This window comes from Phoxinus phoxinus, assembly GCF_949152265.1.
Source record: "Phoxinus phoxinus genome assembly, chromosome: 12".
NCBI classification, from domain to species: domain Eukaryota; kingdom Metazoa; phylum Chordata; class Actinopteri; order Cypriniformes; family Leuciscidae; genus Phoxinus; species Phoxinus phoxinus.
This window is the reverse complement of record NC_136887.1, coordinates 30342567-30359351: the sequence shown is the minus strand read 5'-3', so window position 1 is coordinate 30359351 and position 16785 is coordinate 30342567. Positions and strand designations below refer to the sequence as shown.

At 42.7% G+C, this 16785-nt stretch overlaps 2 protein-coding genes across 3 annotated transcripts in view; both read left to right on the top strand.

The window, feature by feature from the left end:
- The first annotated feature begins 781 nt into the window (after positions 1 to 781).
- Positions 782 to 7967, top strand: clk4a (CDC-like kinase 4a). Of its 2 annotated transcripts, XM_079629835.1 has the most exons (13): positions 782 to 963; positions 1387 to 1550; positions 2952 to 3198; positions 3785 to 3875; positions 4184 to 4250; positions 5294 to 5410; positions 5583 to 5749; positions 5836 to 5930; positions 6361 to 6490; positions 6609 to 6691; positions 6794 to 6873; positions 7259 to 7349; positions 7482 to 7967. In XM_079629835.1, exons 2-13 carry the CDS (start codon positions 1387 to 1389, stop codon positions 7626 to 7628), a joined length of 1479 nt encoding a protein of 492 aa, XP_079485961.1. In that variant the 5' UTR covers positions 782 to 963; the 3' UTR covers positions 7629 to 7967. The 2 variants fall into 2 exon arrangements, with proteins under 2 accessions (XP_079485961.1, XP_079485962.1); XM_079629836.1 differs by lacking the exon at positions 3785 to 3875 and having other exon boundaries at positions 849 to 963.
- A 667-nt stretch (positions 7968 to 8634) lies between these two features.
- The window catches only part of col23a1a (collagen type XXIII alpha 1 chain a), a 130387-nt gene continuing 122236 nt past the window's right edge, over positions 8635 to 16785 (top strand). Inside the window, exons 1-2 of the mRNA XM_079630069.1 lie at positions 8635 to 9044; positions 9775 to 9844. Of these exons, the coding sequence (XP_079486195.1) occupies positions 8769 to 9044; positions 9775 to 9844 (346 nt within the window). The 5' untranslated portion in view covers positions 8635 to 8768. The remainder of the gene's footprint in view (positions 9045 to 9774; positions 9845 to 16785) is intronic.

Genomic DNA, 16785 nt, shown 5'->3' with positions numbered 1-16785 from the left:
TTTAAAACAACGGTCGAGGCTGTCATATTTTAATAAAGTTCCCATTCCCATACAAATCGTTTGTAATAATTAAATAATTGCAATGTTTAGGTTGTATAAGGGGCAAGTTGCTAAAATGGTGTATGTAGAGTAGGCCCTAATGGTAATTTCTTTAATATATGCATTTTAACATGAACACCAAAAAAAATGTAAAGTGAACAAAACAAATGGTAACTAGTTAAATTATGCAAACAGTACAATACTGTTTTACTTGTTTAAATTTTTCTTGTGTGTGTGCGTGTGTGTGTGTGTGTATATATATATACATACATATAAAACATCCACAATGTTGCTTAAACTAGCTATACTTAAAAAGATAATAGTAGCATACTTGAAATTTTTATATGATATGAATCAAAAATAAAATATATATTTGGTTTGGAGCCAGGTCAATCATTTTAAGGATTGCATAATGCGTAAAGGTAAAGCCTCCTGGTTAAATGAATGGCATCGTTACTACATCAAGCTTTTTAGCTAACTTATAGGCGTGTTATAAAATATTTATTTATTTATAATAGAGGTAGGTGATGGAAGAAAACACCAATGACTAGGAACAAAGTAATTTCTCTCAATCAATTAAACAAATAAATGCATAAATAAATAAAATATATGGAAAGAAAATAGGCCTGTATTGGTCTAACAAATCATATAGTTTCATATGTTAATGAATTTCCGTCATTTGTATATGGCACAACATCCCGTGAAATGTTTATATTCGATTTTTCTCTTTCACTTGTTTCTCCCCCTGACTACACGCACGCGCGCTCTCGATCCGATGATGATGTAACGGAGCAGTTCTCGAACATTCTAGCTCTACGGACGCCATTTTGAACCTACAAACGACATCAGAGAAGACCGAGGAAGAAACAAATTCGCCTTTTGTCGACGCAGGACTGCAATTATTCCGTGACTTTCTTGAGCCAGGTAAGTTAAAGGATCATATTCATTATTTGATCATTATTTCGCTCTCAAGATGTAGTTATTTATTTAGAATAGATATGTTTTATTTTCTAGAAGCGATAACGACTAACGTTACCGACTCACTCACTGTGTGTGTTTTTGTAGTCGTAACTCGTAACGTTAAGTTAACGTTAAGTGTGCAGCGAGTATCACAAAATACGCTTTGTTGCGGTTTTAACTACTAGCTGCTATTGTTTTTATTGTCTAACAATGTTTAGACTTATTTACGGAAATAATTTGCTTTAGGCAAATACTTGGCTGACACGAGGTGTTTAGAACAAAGAAAAGGGCCACGGTTTCCGTAAATCTTGGCCTATATTTTGGCCGGAAATATAATATGTATTGATTATAAAAAGTAATTTATTTGTATTTTGTTCGTTTTATCAGATGAGACAATCGCAGCGAATGCGCTCTCCCTGGCTGAGAGAGACGAGTCTGGAGGAGAGAATGGAGAACAGAAAAAGACACAGACGAGACTCGCACAGCAGCGAGAGAGAGAATAAATACAGAAAAAATCACCATGTTCATCATCACCACAAGAGTAGCGAAGGGTGAGAACCTCAACAGAACAGACTCTCTGCATGCTCAGTATTTATTTTTAAATGTTTTTAATCAACAAATGGTATGAGAACATCGTATACCAATATTAAATGTCTAAAACATTTCCAGGAAGTTAACGTTACTAATTTAAGGGGCGTCTGGTCTTTGGCCAGGGCCCATTGACTCTTATGTGGACATATCTTGGCAGTGTATAATACTGGTTTGACAAGTTTGCTGTTTTCTTGGAAGCTTCCTGGAAAACATTTGATGACATGACCTCAAGGTGGCAGTACCATCAATTCAGACATGATTTAAAGGGTTAGTTCACCCAAAAAGAAAAATTCTGTCAATAATTACTCATCCTCATGTCGTTTCAAACCCGTAAGACCTTCGTTCATCTTCGGAACACAAATGAAGATCTTTTTGATGAAATATGAGAGCTTTCTGTCCCTCCATTGACAGCAACTTCATTGAAACTTTCAAGGCCCAGAAAGGTGGTAAAACATCATTAAAATAGTCCATGTCACTACAGTAGTTCAATGTTAATATTATGAAGCGAATTGGGATCTGGGGATTCCCCAGTCCCAATTCGAAACAAATTACACCAAAATCAATCATTGTTAGTTTCAAACATGTATTTAATGATCAGTAAAATATGTTGTCGTCATAATTTATTTGAATAAATTTGCGATAAAGTAAAATGCGATCTGAATAAAAGTAGTAAAATGCGATAGGGGGCCCCGGCTGTCAATCAATATCTTCCAGTCACTCGGGCCCCTAATTAGTCCGGGCCCATAAGCAACCGTGTAACTGTGGTTAAAAACGACACGAGGATGAGTAATTAATGACAGAATTTTCGTTATTGGGTGAACTAACCCTTTAAGTCGCCTGTCAGTGTCTCTGTTTTAGAAATAAGTTAATTACTTGGATCCATCATTTAATTTGGCTTCACAGTGAACGTTTGGAAGTTGCCTTGTTTGTCAACAAATAAGGGCCTCAAGATTAGGGATCTCTCCCATCAAAAATTTCCACTACCACAAAAAATAAAGAGAATATACCTTTAGGTGTAGCAATGTATTTGTATATGTGCTAAAAAGTTTATATTTTTAATTATTATTATTTTTTTTAAACTTGTTTAACATTTTCTTTACACAATTTTATTGAATTAATGAAGATACTTTGACTTGAAAACAATAGCCGTTAACTCTAATAGTGCTGTCAAATCGATTAATTGCAATTAACATAAAAGTGTGTGTATATATATATGTGAGAGAGTCACATTATACACACATATGTACAAACTTTAAACGAATCACAGTTAATTAATTTGACAGCACTGCTTTATAATCTTCAGCACAATGTGAATCAGTCAGTACTCATTGAATTTTGTTGTATTAACTTAATATTAATAGGCATTACCTTGAGACAAGGAGCTCAAATGAAAGACTGGAAACTAAAGAAAAGCGAGCTGTATTCAGAGACCACGAGGACGACAGCCGTGCTGCCTGTAAAGACAAGGAGAGAGACCGAGATCGAGACAGATCCAGGTGCCGTGAGAGAGACCGAGACTGGCACCATTACAGCAAATCCTCCGGGAACAGCAGGCGGAGCAGCCGGCACAGACACCGGCACCGTCGCTCGCACCATCACTCTGACTCGGTATGACCACTGTCTGTCTCCTATTGTCGTGGCAACTGTCTGCTTTCTGTGCTTTTCTTTCTTGTTATATGGATTGTGGGAGTTCCTCATTTCCAATATTGTCTGAAGGAATGACAGGATGAATGTTGGATGAAATGATTACGCTAATATTTTGACATATAATAAGATTGAATGGGTTCTTAGTAAGAACTTCTTACTCAAGCTGTAATGTTAGTTTGATATCCACAGCACATACAATTTTTTTAAGGCACCTCATTCATGAAGGAGGAATAAAACTCTCAAATGTTTTTCAATGATAAATTGTTGTAATTGTCTACTTAATGGTCTGAGAAAGTATCTCATCTGAAAATATGTTGCCATTGTTTTTCTTCTGTAACACACACGATGTGGTGGGCCCTGTGTGTATCTCGCGGGCTGAATTTACGTTGGCTGCTCCCTGTGGCCGGGCCTGTCTGCTGCGGGTATCTGAATGGGCCGAATCACTTCCCCCCCACTCGTGAATGAATGAATGGCGCGTTCTGGTCCCCCTCGATTCTCATGGGTTAATGATGATGGTGGTGATGATGATGGTGTTCCGAAACCCCAGAGGAGCCATCGCAGGAAAAGATCCAGGAGTATTGAGGATGATGAGGAAGGGCACCTGATCTATCACAGTGGAGACATGCTGAGAGCAAGATGTATAGAATACACACTTTTCTGTATCTCTTCTGTATCTTTTCATTTCTTTCACTGCTTATTTTCTGTTTTGGGGTCAGACTAATTTTACAAGCTAATTTTGGGGTCCTGATAAATGCAGTTGTGACAGAACAATTAGACTTATACAGATGTGTCTATCACCAGTCTAGTATTGTCTTATGTTGGTGGATTATTTATGCATTGCTTTTCTAATTTGAGTGTTCCAAAACGCAGCGAAATCTTTTGAAAGGTTTTGATTGTATTGTGTCATTTTTTCAATGTTTCTAACCATCTTTCTTTAAACCCCTAGATGAGATTGTGTGCACACTCGGAGAGGGAGCCTTTGGCAAAGTGGTGGAGTGCATTGATCATGAAAAGTAAGTCTTCCTGCCACATTTTGGCATGTTAAAATTCTTTGCATTTGTGACCCACATTGATTAACGTCAGTTCCAGTAAACTGGAAATAGTGTAAGATCTTTCCCTGAGTTAAACCGATTATTGAAATGGGGAAAAAAGTGCAAAGTGCAAATCCACAGAGCCTCTGTACAAATCACCATGATAAACAGTCTTATCATTATTTATGTGTTTTATACAAGTGTCGTGGTTGCCTGCATTCCTCTACTAATCTCTGTTATTGAGCGTTACATTATTGTAGCCGATTTTATTGTGAATTTTATGTAAATGTGTTGTTTTGTATTTACTTATATATTTAGGTATACTTTAAACTTTTAATATATTGTTCAATTTAAAGTTTTTTTCAATAAAAAAGCTGTTCCATCACCGTTTTGTGGCTCTTTTTAAAGTGTCGGTTTAGGCACCGTTACTGTTTTTAAAAGTATCGATTTGGCCCCGGTATCATAAAAAGATAGATGGGGTTGGGACTTCTATCCATTTGTTGTTGATTGGATTGAGGCAGATCTGAATGCGAGCTTGCAGTTGATTGCAAAGGCCCGTTCACACCTATAAAGATAACTGAATTAGCGTTCACATCAGCAGGCGATATCGTTCCATTTATTCTAAGCGCACTGCATTTTTATCGTCTACTGCTATAAATGCTCGAGCTCTTTAAAGTCTGGTGGTTTTTGATTGGCTGTCATTGTTTTTATCTTTATTGTTATCGTCCCTGGTGTGAACCTTGCGTTTTAAGCGGACTCACTGATTGACAAGTCTGGCACAGAATTTCACTGGCAGATCAAGTTATGACATTTTGATTAAGAATTACAAGGACAGAAATTAAACATATGCATGGATGAATTGTTTACAATAAGATAGACAAAATGGATAAGGTGAATTTTCATTTTATGCCGACTTTAAATCTTAAGGGTTTCTTGATAACTTCTTTGATTTACTGACCAGTAATAAGTGATTGCACTTCTGTGGTTTCATGTGTTGCTGATATAACTGTATGTTGCTATTGCAGGGAAGGCGCTCGCATCGCGCTGAAGATCATTAAAAACATGGATCGCTATCGTGATGCAGCCATGTCTGAGGTTGAGGTGCTGGAGCAGATTAACTCACTTGACTGTGACAGACGATAGTAAGTGCCTGTGAAAGCAGATATAAAGGAGATCTCCAGTAATTTATACCTCTGTGATGCATGGCTGTAAAATATCACACTTAATTTTAAATTTACAGCCTCTTGGGTCTAAAGACATCCAGACTACATATTAGCAATGCAGTATTTCACATCCACTTTTTCCTTTCTCTAGCGCTTGTGTGCGGATGTATGACTGGTTTGATCACCACGGGCACGTCTGCATTGCCTTTGAGCTGCTGGGCTTGAGCACGTATGATTTTCTGAAGGAAAATAGCTTTCAGTCCTTCTCTGTCAACCACATCAGGCACATGGCCTACCAGATCATCAGAGCAGTCAGATGTGAGTCAAGGATCTTTTAATTTTTCTGTGTTCTGGTTGAAACACTGATTTAATCTTTTGCTTTTCTTTGCTTCTTTGTGTTTCAGTTCTTCATAAGCATAAGCTGACACACACTGACCTGAAACCAGAGAACATCCTCTTTGTTAATTCAGAGTATGACATCAAGTACAATTCAAAAATGGTAAGGAGAGGCACTGATCCCATTCAGACCAGTGTTATTTTAGTAGTAGTATATACTATTGTAGTTTTTATAAGTATTTTAATATTTTAGTATTAGTAATATACCCACGTTTTCACAGAACTAAAGGTACATTTATAAAAGCTAATTAAATGTCCTAATTGAACTATAGCCTAATCCTGGCTTAATCTAAGCCTTGTCTGGGAAAGCAGGTTATCTTTTCTATATTTTTTTTATTTATTTCGGTTTAGTTTGTCATCATATTAAAATTTGAAATGTTGGCTTAGCATCTAACAAAATTTATTTCAAATTAGATTTTTTTTATTTCAATTTCCTAAAACATTTGAAATGGTTTTAGTTTAAAAATGACTAATTCATGCTCTGCGACTATTTATTGTGTATTAATAATTAATAATGTTGTTTTGAATTGCAGAAGAGGGATGAGAGAACTCTGAAGAATCCTGATGTAAAAGTAGTTGATTTCGGGAATGCAACATACGAACACGAGCATCATACATCTGTGGTGTCCACACGACATTACCGAGCTCCAGAGGTTATTCTGGGTAAGCACTTATGGATGCATTGTTTTTATTCATACATTTTAAGACGCATTGATAGCACACTTGCTGTGATTTGCATGTATTGTGAGTTCTAACAGAGATATGCGTCTGTTTCATACAGATCTCGGCTGGGGCCATTCCTGTGACGTGTGGAGTGTGGGATGCATTCTTATTGAGTATTATCTTGGATCGACTCTGTTTCAGGTCAGTGTCACTTGAGTTTCAAATAGTTAAATGATGTTAATTTTGGGTGCATGTGACTTCTTGATTCAGCACTTTAGTCGTTTTATTTTATTTTATTTTTAGACGCATGACAGTAAAGAGCATCTGGCCATGATGGAGCGTGTGCTGGGCCCCATACCAACCCACATGCTGCAAAAAACAAGGTAATGTTTCAATTAACTATTTATTTGCTGTTTTTGCGCTGTGGGTTTCTAGAAATATCTGGATTTTTTTTAAAACTCTGAATTCAAATGCATCTAGTTATTCTCTGTAAATGTAACAAGCAATGTTATTTTGTCAACTAGAATTTGCTCTCAATGAGTGAAATCTATCGAATTACTGAAAATCCTAACCCAGTTATCACTGATACCTGAAAAGTCATAAAACATGACAAAAGGAGTTGGGATCTTGTTTGGCATCTGAAAAGCTATTCCTTAATAATTTTGTAGTTTGATTTGTCTGAAGGTTTTTGTTTGAACTTGCCTTTTATTAGTTTTGAGACCACATGCTGCTTTTGTTGTATCAATAGCAATTTTTCTCATTATGCAGGAAGACAAGGTATGTTCGTCATGATAAACTGGACTGGGAGATTCACAGCTCCATGGGACATTACGTCAGGAAGCAGTGCAAGCCCCTGAGAGTGAGTTGATCTTTTTTTTTTTTTTATCAAGTTTGTTTTTTGTCAGTTTAAGTCTGTATTTGCTTTAAGGCACGTAGAAACAAACAACTTTAGTATTGCTACTGACTTTTTATTGATAATTGTGTCTTGCAGCAATACTTGGTCTCCAGCAGCTCTGAGCACAAGCAGCTGTTCGATCTCATAGAGAGGATGCTTGAATTTGATGTCACAAAGAGGATTACCTTGGATGAAGCCATCAAACACCCTTTTTTCGACTGTCTCAAGAAGAACAAGAAATAATGGATTTTTTTTTGTTTTGTTGTTGCTGTAGTTCCTCTCTGAGAGAGGCCAATTCAGTTGACTGTATCAGTCCTCTGTATAAATCATACACTGCTCCCTTCTCATTGTTCATGTTCATTCTGTGACCTCTTGCTCTTGAGTTCTCCACTGATTTGTATCTGCATCACATGATTGAGGATAATGTATAACTGTAAAGCGGCTGGGTTTTAGGGTATTAGGTGTGTAGTATGATTGTCAGATTTGTTAGCATTATCAATATGAACCTAGTGATATTTGTAAATGTCTTTTCAGTTGTTTTGTTTCACTTGATTTTTAAATAAAAGCAGTTCCTGATCTGAATCATTTGTCTCATGGTGGTGTAATGTTTTAATGCGGTCAATGGGTGGCGGTAGATCGCAACTCTAAACCTTCACATTTCAAGTTGTACTTTTGAGCCTTGGCATTTATTGGCCTGTGATTTAGTAAAGTATTGGGGAAAGATCTGACCCACCTAAGGACAGTCAAAACATGGTTTGAGTAGTTTGTTTTTTATTTTATTAAATGTATTTGATTTATATATATATACACACACACACACACACTGGATTTCAAACATTTTACTAACAAAAGTTACAGAAATGAGGAAACCACTTTTTTTTATAGTCATCGGAAGAAAACTGACAAAACAAAATTGTTCACAATGTTCGATTCTAGATTCATTTTACGTAGGCTATCACAAATAAATATAAAAAAGTTACAAATAAGTTTAAAGATGGTGGAAAGTTTGAATAACTGCTAACAGAATACCCGAAAATTCTGTTTATATCACAAAAATATCTTGAAATATTGTTTTATTGTATTATATACATGCTTCTGGACGCTCTCTGGTTATTCCAGCACCTTGTTTCACGCTCGGTACACACACACACACACACACACCACGCTGAATGTCGGGGATGCATGTGCTCAATACCTAATGAGCACCCTAGCCTAGATAGCACGCAACCTTTTTTTTACTAGGGTTTGAAACACAGCCATGCTGTTCAAAGCCCCGTGTTCTGTTCAGCGCTGCTCAGTCTGACAGCCACATCTCATCGATCAACAGCTGATCGATACTTAAGTCATCTAACTATCGGAATCTAATCGGAGACTTTTTACAAAATGGATCCATCTTCTTCGGAAAGAAACACAGAAAGCAAACAGAATGCTGCGAAACCGCTTTATCTGCGCTATTTAGTGTCTTTTCCTACCATAGTGTGTTTAGTGATTTCGCTGAGTTCAATAGCGGTGTGTTTTCTCATGACTTTTAAAACGCATCAGATGGATAGCAGGCTGCGCGCGCTGGAGATAAAGATGAGTGACATCTGTCAAGAATCATCTGTGGACGTCTCTGTTTCACAGGAACTGCGGGAATCGATTGAAACACTCTTACAAGAGGCAAGCATTTGATCCTTTATAAAAGAACGCTGCAACATCATCCAAAATGTTTATTTTACTGTCTCGCATGTTTCTGTAGCATGTTGATTTTGTACAATTTAATATAGCCTAATTCACAGCTAGCTAGCTAATTAGTCGAAGTTGTTATTAGTTATTTTTAATAGGCTACTCTTCAGTTTGTCAGTTTTTCTATCTATCTATCTATCTATCTATCTATCTATCTATCTATCTATCTATCTATCTATCTATCTATCTATCTATCTATCTATCTATCTATCTATCTATCTATCTGCACGTGCTGCAACGTGCGTTTATGTGATTAAAACAATGTGTTTATTTTAATGGTGAATTCTTAGTTAAGATTATAAATTGGCTTTATTCTGCTATATTCTTTTATTCTGCTTGTGTCATTTATGTTGATTTCATTTTTTCTGATTAAATCACAAAAATAAAGTCATAATTATTCCCATTAACAAATACATACTCTGTTCTTTGGCAATGTTATTGAAACCTGTTTAACTTGGCAAATTAACACATTTTTCACAAGTTTTTAATATTATTAATTAGTTTTTTACAAAAAACAACATGTAGTACCTAGGACCACTGTCACTGAAAGGGTCTTTTCAATATTCAGATTACCGCTCAACCAATATGGAATTTATTGAAGACCGATTCTTAGGATGTTACTCAAAATTGAAATAATTACTTTCCTGAATGTTGTATTTGACAGAGACTGAATGAAGCAATGCCGAAGTTGCGTGTGGCGAGAGACGTGACACAAGACTGCAACTGTCCTCCAGGTACGTCCATCAATCTGTTCTGACAGTCCTGTTCCAAATCACAGGGACATCACTCTGGGACGAAACCTGAGAGAAACTGTGCTAAATGTATCAATGGCGTGTTCAGTGATTGAAAAGCTGTGATGTGGATGAAAGGAGGGTAGATCGGTTGTTGACGGAAAGATTGGATTACTAAAAGAATTGTGCAAGTTTTGGTAACTCTTTGAGATTTGTATATCAGATTTGTACTGTACTATAGCAACCAAAGCATTTTGTACAATTATGCTAAAGACAATTGATTTCATACACTTCTAAAATAAAGTTTCTTTATTGGCATTCCATGAAGAAGCTTTAGCATGCAACCTTTACATTGATCAAAAGGTTCTTTAGACTTTTAAAATGCCCTTTTAACTAAGAAAACATGGTTCTTTTAAGAGCTGGTCAAGTTTTTTTGTTTAAATTAATATTTAAAGTAATAAATGGAGATTAAAAGTAATAAATTAAGTTATTTAAAATAGCATAAAGTAATGTTATGCTATTTTAAAGGTTCCTTATTTTATGCTGGAGGTCTCATACAGGTTTACATACATCCAAGGTCAAAAAACACTTTAATTTTCTCATAATATACACTACGCATCTCCTCATTTCTCAAAGAGTCTGAAAACGTACTCGGTTACTAACGTAACCTCGGTTCTCTCTAGGAGAGGGAACGAGTACTGCGTCGAAGAACGCTACGGGAAAGATATTTCTTTGTCGAGATTGAAGCCAAAAATTAATCCTTAATTTTGTAATATTGTAAAACGCTTTTCTGAAGCATACAACCTAGGCGGAGCAATACAGCTCACCCATTGGCTGCTCTGCCAGAAAAGCACAGCCTATGCGAGGCCAGGACGCTGACCAATGAGGACGCTTCGCGCCCTTCTGCGTCACCTCCCGCCCAAACAGGCGTGGCCTAGGCCTATAAATACGAGCATAGCTGTCTAACACGCCGATTTTCGTCAATGAAGCGACGCAGCGTGGACACGCACGGCATGAGACGCAGTACTCGTTCCCTCTCCTAGAGAGAACCGAGGTTACGTTAGTAACCGAGTACGTTCTCTTACGTAGAGTTCTCTCGTACTGCGTCGAAGAACGCTACGGGAACCCTATGCAAACCGCCGTGCGTGTTCTTGGATCGACACAGACACCTAAGGGCGCACGCGCCCTGGTATACAAGCGCCTACCCCAAGAAGTATAGGGAGAGCGGCTAAATAGCATCATCCCTTATAGTAGTGCCTCTTAAGGCATAATAGCATATATATGTAAATATAGATATATATGAAGGGTAATAGCATGCTCATGGGACACATTGTCAGTGAGTGATGCTTAAACATTGAAGTGACCTGGGCCGCAGCGCGGGGCAGGAACACTTATACATATTAGGCATTGAAGTGACCTGGGCCGCAGCGCGGGGCAGGAGCACTTGTACATATTACCATTGAAGTGACCTGGGCCGCAGCGCGGGGCAGGAACACTTATACATAGTCTTCTAGACCGAGAGCAGTTTAGCCTGCAACGCAGGAACCTCTAGGTTACAGAACCTAATAAATGTAGACGGGGAGGCCCAGCCTGCCGCATTACAGATATCATGTAACGAGATTCCGCTATACCAAGCCCATGAAGAGGCCATGCCTCTCGTGGAATGTGCTCTGATGCCCAAAGGGCATTCCAAGCCTCTAGATGCGTAGGCTAGCGCAATGGCGTCCACTACCCATCGAGATAGACTCTGTTTCGTTGCGGCTCGTCCCTTGGAGCGCCCGCTGAACGAAACGAAGAGCTGCTCCGTCTGTCGAAAAACAGCGGAGCGGGACACGTAAGCTCTTAATGCCCTGACCGGGCAAAGGGAGCTATTTCCGTCCTCTGAGGCCGGCATGGCCGACAGGGAGATGACCTGAGCCCTGAACGGTGTGTTGAGGGACTTAGGCACGTACCCATGCTTCGGTTTCAATACGACTATAGAGTCGTTTGGCCCGAACTCCATACAAGAAGCTCTCACTGAGAGCGCTTGCAAGTCTCCCACACGCTTCACTGAAGCGAGAGCCAAAAGAAACACGGTCTTGAGAGACAGGTGTTTCATGTCAACTGAGTGAATAGGCTCGAAAGGGGCCCCTTTCATAGCGTTCAACACTGTAGAAAGGTCCCAAACGGGGACTGAAGGAGGCCTTGGAGGGTTTAACCTCCTGGCGCCTCTCAGGAAGCGGACCACCAGGTCGTTCCTGCCTAGTGAACGGCCAAGCGTTGGATTAACGAACGCTGATATGGCAGCCACATAGACTTTGAGCGTGGATGGGGTTCTTCCCTTATCCAATAGCTCTTGCAAGAAGGAGAGAATCTCCGGTTCTCCACACTGAAGTGGTGACAGACCTTGATCTGAACACCATCCAGAGAACACCGACCATTTGGAAGCGTAGAGCCGTCTAGTAGACGGAGCCCTAGCTTGTTCGATCGTGTCTAACACTCCTCTTGGGAGGTTAGCGGGTACCCGTTTATGGCCCATACGTGTAGGGACCAAAGCTCGGGGTGAGGATGCAGAATCGAGCCCTTGGCCTGTGAGAGGAGGTCTCTCCTCACTGGAATCGGCCACGGGGCAGTACTTTTCAGTCGCATCAAAGCTGGGAACCAGGTCTGATTCGTCCAGAATGGAGCAACTAGCAGTACTGAGCATCCGCTCTCCTTGATACGCTCCAGCACTTGAGGCAGGAGTGAGACAGGAGGAAAAGCATAGAGCGGGCGGCGGGGCCAGACTCTGGCCAGCGCGTTCGCGCTCTTCGAAAAGAATTCTGGGCAATGAGCGTTTTCCTGGTTTGCAAACAGGTCTATTTCCGCTCTGCCGAACGTTTTCCACAGCAGACGCACTGTCTGTGTGTGTAGGGACCACTCTCCCGTAGGAACGTTGTTCCGTGAGAGTCTGTCCGGGCCTACGTTCAAGTGGCCTGGCACGTGCATTGCTCTTAACGAGCGCAGGTTGTGCTGGGCCCACACCAGTATGCGTTCCGCTAACCTGAATAGGTTCCGGGATCTCACGCCACCCTGGCGGTTTATGTAGGCTACTACCGACATGTTGTCCGAGCGGACCAGGACGTGGTGTCCTTTTATCCGGGGACAGAAGCGCCTCAGCGCAAAGTCCACTGCCATCATTTCCAGGCAGTTTATGTGCGGTAGTTCGGCTCGCTCTGACCACTGGCCAAAGAGCGGACTGCCGTCGAGCAGTGCTCCCCAGCCTGAGGTGGACGCGTCCGTGGACACCACCTTCAGGCTCGAGGAAGTCCCCAGGCTTACACCTGACCGGTACCAGTCTGACGCTCTCCATGGTGTCAGGGCTGAAATGCATTCCTGAGTGACCTTGAGGCGATAACGACCGTGTAACCATGCTCGGCGCGGTACGCGCGCTCTCAACCAGAACTGTAGTGGGCGCATGCGCAGCAGGCCCAACTGCAGCACTGTTGAGGCTGAGGCCATGAGGCCCAGCATTTTCTGAAATCTCCTGAGTGGCACTATGTGGCCGCTGAGGAAGGATTTCGCCATTGCAGGGTATTTTGCCTGCGCTGTGATGACAGCTGTGCTGTCATAGACAGTGAGTTCAGATCCAGTCCTAAAAAGGAGATCCTTTGACTGGGAAACAGTGAACTTTTCTCCCAATTGACTCTCAGACCTAAGCACTCGAGGTGATCGAGAATTAGGGTCTTGTGGCGGATGCGTTCTGAAGGTGATTGAGCTAGAATCAGCCAATCATCCAAATAATTCAGAATTCGAATGCCGCGGAGTCTCAGGGGTGCCAGCGCCGCGTCCATGCACACTGTAAATGTACGAGGTGCTAGAGACAGGCCGAATGGCAGGACTGTGTACTGATATGCCTGGCCCCCGAAGGCGAATCTCAAAAATCGCCTGTGACGTGACGCAATTTGTATGAAAATACGCGTCTTTCAGATCTATTGCCATAAACCAGTCTCCTCGGCGAATCTGCGCGAGGATAGCTCTGGTCGTGAGCATTCTGAACTTTCGCTTTGTCAGCGCTTTGTTCAGATGCCTGAGATCTAAAATGGGTCTGAGACCCCCGTCTTTTTTCGGTTCCAGAAAATATCTGCTGTACAGACCCCCTTCGCTCTGAGCTTGAGATAAAGGCTCTATGGCCCCTTTGCTCAATAGCTTCGCTATTTCGGCTCGAAGTAGATGTGCTACTTCTGTTTTCACCGTAGTTTCGACTTTCTCCGTGAAACGGGGAGGGCGTCGATGAAACTGTAGCGAATAGCCTCTTTTTATAGTCTCTAGCACCCATTCTGAGACCCCGGGAAGTCATTCCCATGCATCTGCACGTGTGACTAGGGGTTGAATGTAATCTGGGCCCTGGTCGCGAAATGGCGGCGACACGAGAGCAACCGTGTGCTGTGACATGGACGCCGTGGCGTGTGAGGCGGGGGGCATGTTTAACACAGTATGCATCCCGCGCGCGCTCAGCTCTCTGTGTCGAGAGAGAGCGCGCGGGACGAGTCCCGTAGGGCTCGTGATGTTTGTGAATAAACGTGGGCGCTTGGTGGCGGGCACATTTATAACACCGGGAACACTGTTTTTGTGTACTGACTGACCGTTCGTTAGTTTCGTTTTTACAGAAAACCGCGGAACGTGCAGTGTGTAGTGGTTGTGGGCACTTGGCAGTGGGTCACGCTCACTACATGTAAAACACAATCGGCATGAGCCGATTTTATGTGTGCAGACCCTGTGTTGTTCAGGGCTGTGCTTGCACGGGTTGAAAAACCGGGCTCTGGTCGCGAAATGGCGGCGACACGAGAGCAGTCGTGTGCTGTAACATGGGCGCCATTGCAGCGTGATGCGGGGGCGCGCTTAATCGAGCGGGCAGCCCGCGCGCGCTCTCAGCTCTCTCAGCTGAAAGAGGGAGCGCGCGGTGCGAGCCCCGTACGGCTCGGCATGTTTGAGAATAAATGTGGGTGCGTGAACGCGGGTACATTTATAGCACTGGGAAGTACTGTCTATTAGAACTGACTGACCGTGCATAGGTTTCGTTTCATAGAAACCGTGTGACATGTAGCTTGTAGTGATTGTGGGCGCTTGAAAACGGGCACGCTCACTACATATAATGCACAATCGAAATGAGTCGATTTATGTGTGCAAGCCCTGTATTGTGCGGGGCTGTGCTTGTGTGTACAGATGGGCACTGGGTCGTGGGCATACAGTTACACACATTACATCATCGGCCATGGCCGGGACACCGTGTAGCACAGAGAGTACTGTCTATCAGAACCGACTGACCGTACATTCGTTTCGTTTTTACAGAAACCACGGGACATGCAGTGTGTAGTGATTGTGGGCACTGAAAAGCGGGCACGTTCACTAGCTTACATGTGAAGCTCAACCGACACGAGTCGATTTTATGTGTGCAAGCCCTGTATTGTGTAGGGCTGTGCTTGTGTGTACGAATGGGCACTAGGTCGTGGGCATTACGGATACACACATTACACCATCGGCCGTGGCCGGGACACCAGTAAATACATTTTCAGATTTACCTGGGGCGTTGTGAAAACGGCGTCTGTGTGCAGGCAAACGGGCATTGATGCCGATTTGGTGACTGCAAAATACACTGGCACGGTCGCGAATGTTGGGACTGTGCGAGCGAGACATTTTAGTGAAATCCGGCCGCGGCGGGATTTTAACACTGTAGCTTTCCTCGAAGCAGAAATGCGCATCCTGGCTGAAAACGGGGCTTTCCGGGACTCCGCGATTTCTTCGTGAATTCAGGAAGAAAAAGGCGCGGGTCGTGAGGACGGTAACGTACGTTCCTCTGCAGAAAAGCAGCCATCCAGCCGGTAAGCGCATCGATGCTGGTCTTTCTCCGTCGACGCTCACGAGCGGCGGGGGAGGGGAGATCCTCGGAGCTCGCCCATCCCTCGCTACCCGAAGCGAGGAGAGAACAGCAGTCGTCCTTCACAGACACGGCTTCATCTTCCTCGTCCATGACGGACGCGGCGGCACACAGCGGCCCTTGTCCGTCGGTCAGAGAGTCCAGCGAAGCGGGCGGAGGAGCTAGCGGCAGCAGCGGCGAGCACCTCGTGGTGAAGGGAGGTTCCGGGCTCCGCTGAGCACGGCGCTTTTCACGGCGCGGCACTACAGCGGGCGGAAAAGGGTGCAGCTTCAGTAAATGAACGCCAGGCGAGTCCGCAGAGTCACCGTAGGCATCAAATTACAGCGATGGCAGCCGCCATCGACGAGAGCTGAAGCTGCGTGATACTCACAGGCAGGAAACACAGCACGTGGTCCCTGTCGCTGAGCGGGGCTCTACACGAGCCACAGGAGGTGCGAGACATCTTGAAAAAGACGCTCGGCTCTTTTAGTGTGGAAAAACTGTGTGACGCGACGGCGAACACACACACAAAACACACACACATAATGTAAAGGATATTCCACGCCGGAGAAGCGCAGCAGGGAACGGCGGCTGAAGGCGGCGATGACCAGCGGCTTCAGGTAAGAGGCGCGTCCTGCTGAGGTGCTTGTATCCAAACGGCTGTGGTGGCTCGAATCCAATCCAACGATGCGTGCAGCTTCGTGAATTTAAGAAAATCGGCGTGTTAGACAGCTATGCTCGTATTTATAGGCCTAGGCCACGCCTGTTTGGGCGGGAGGTGACGCAGAAGGGCGCGAAGCGTCCTCATTGGTCAGCGTCCTGGCCTCGCATAGGCTGTGCTTTTCTGGCAGAGCAGCCAATGGGTGAGCTGTATTGCTCCGCCTAGGTTGTATGCTTCAGAAAAGCGTTTTACAATATTACAAAATTAAGGATTAATTTTTGGCTTCAATCTCGACAAAGAAATATCTTTCCCGTAGCGTTCTTCGACGCAGTACGAGAGAACTCTACGTAAGAGAACTGTTAGTTCGAAGATTGTCTCTCTAAACCCCTCCTTTCCGAGGACCTACTC

Excerpts from the sequence above, each read along its gene's own strand:
- clk4a (XM_079629835.1), top strand. The coding sequence starts at position 1,387 with ATGAGACAATCGCAGCGAATGCGCTCTCCCTGGCTGAGAGAGACGAGT. Across the intron at positions 1,551-2,951 it reads CACCACAAGAGTAGCGAAGG|GCATTACCTTGAGACAAGGA; the intron begins GTGAGAACCTCA and ends TAATATTAATAG. Across the intron at positions 7,350-7,481 it reads AGCAGTGCAAGCCCCTGAGA|CAATACTTGGTCTCCAGCAG; the intron begins GTGAGTTGATCT and ends TGTGTCTTGCAG.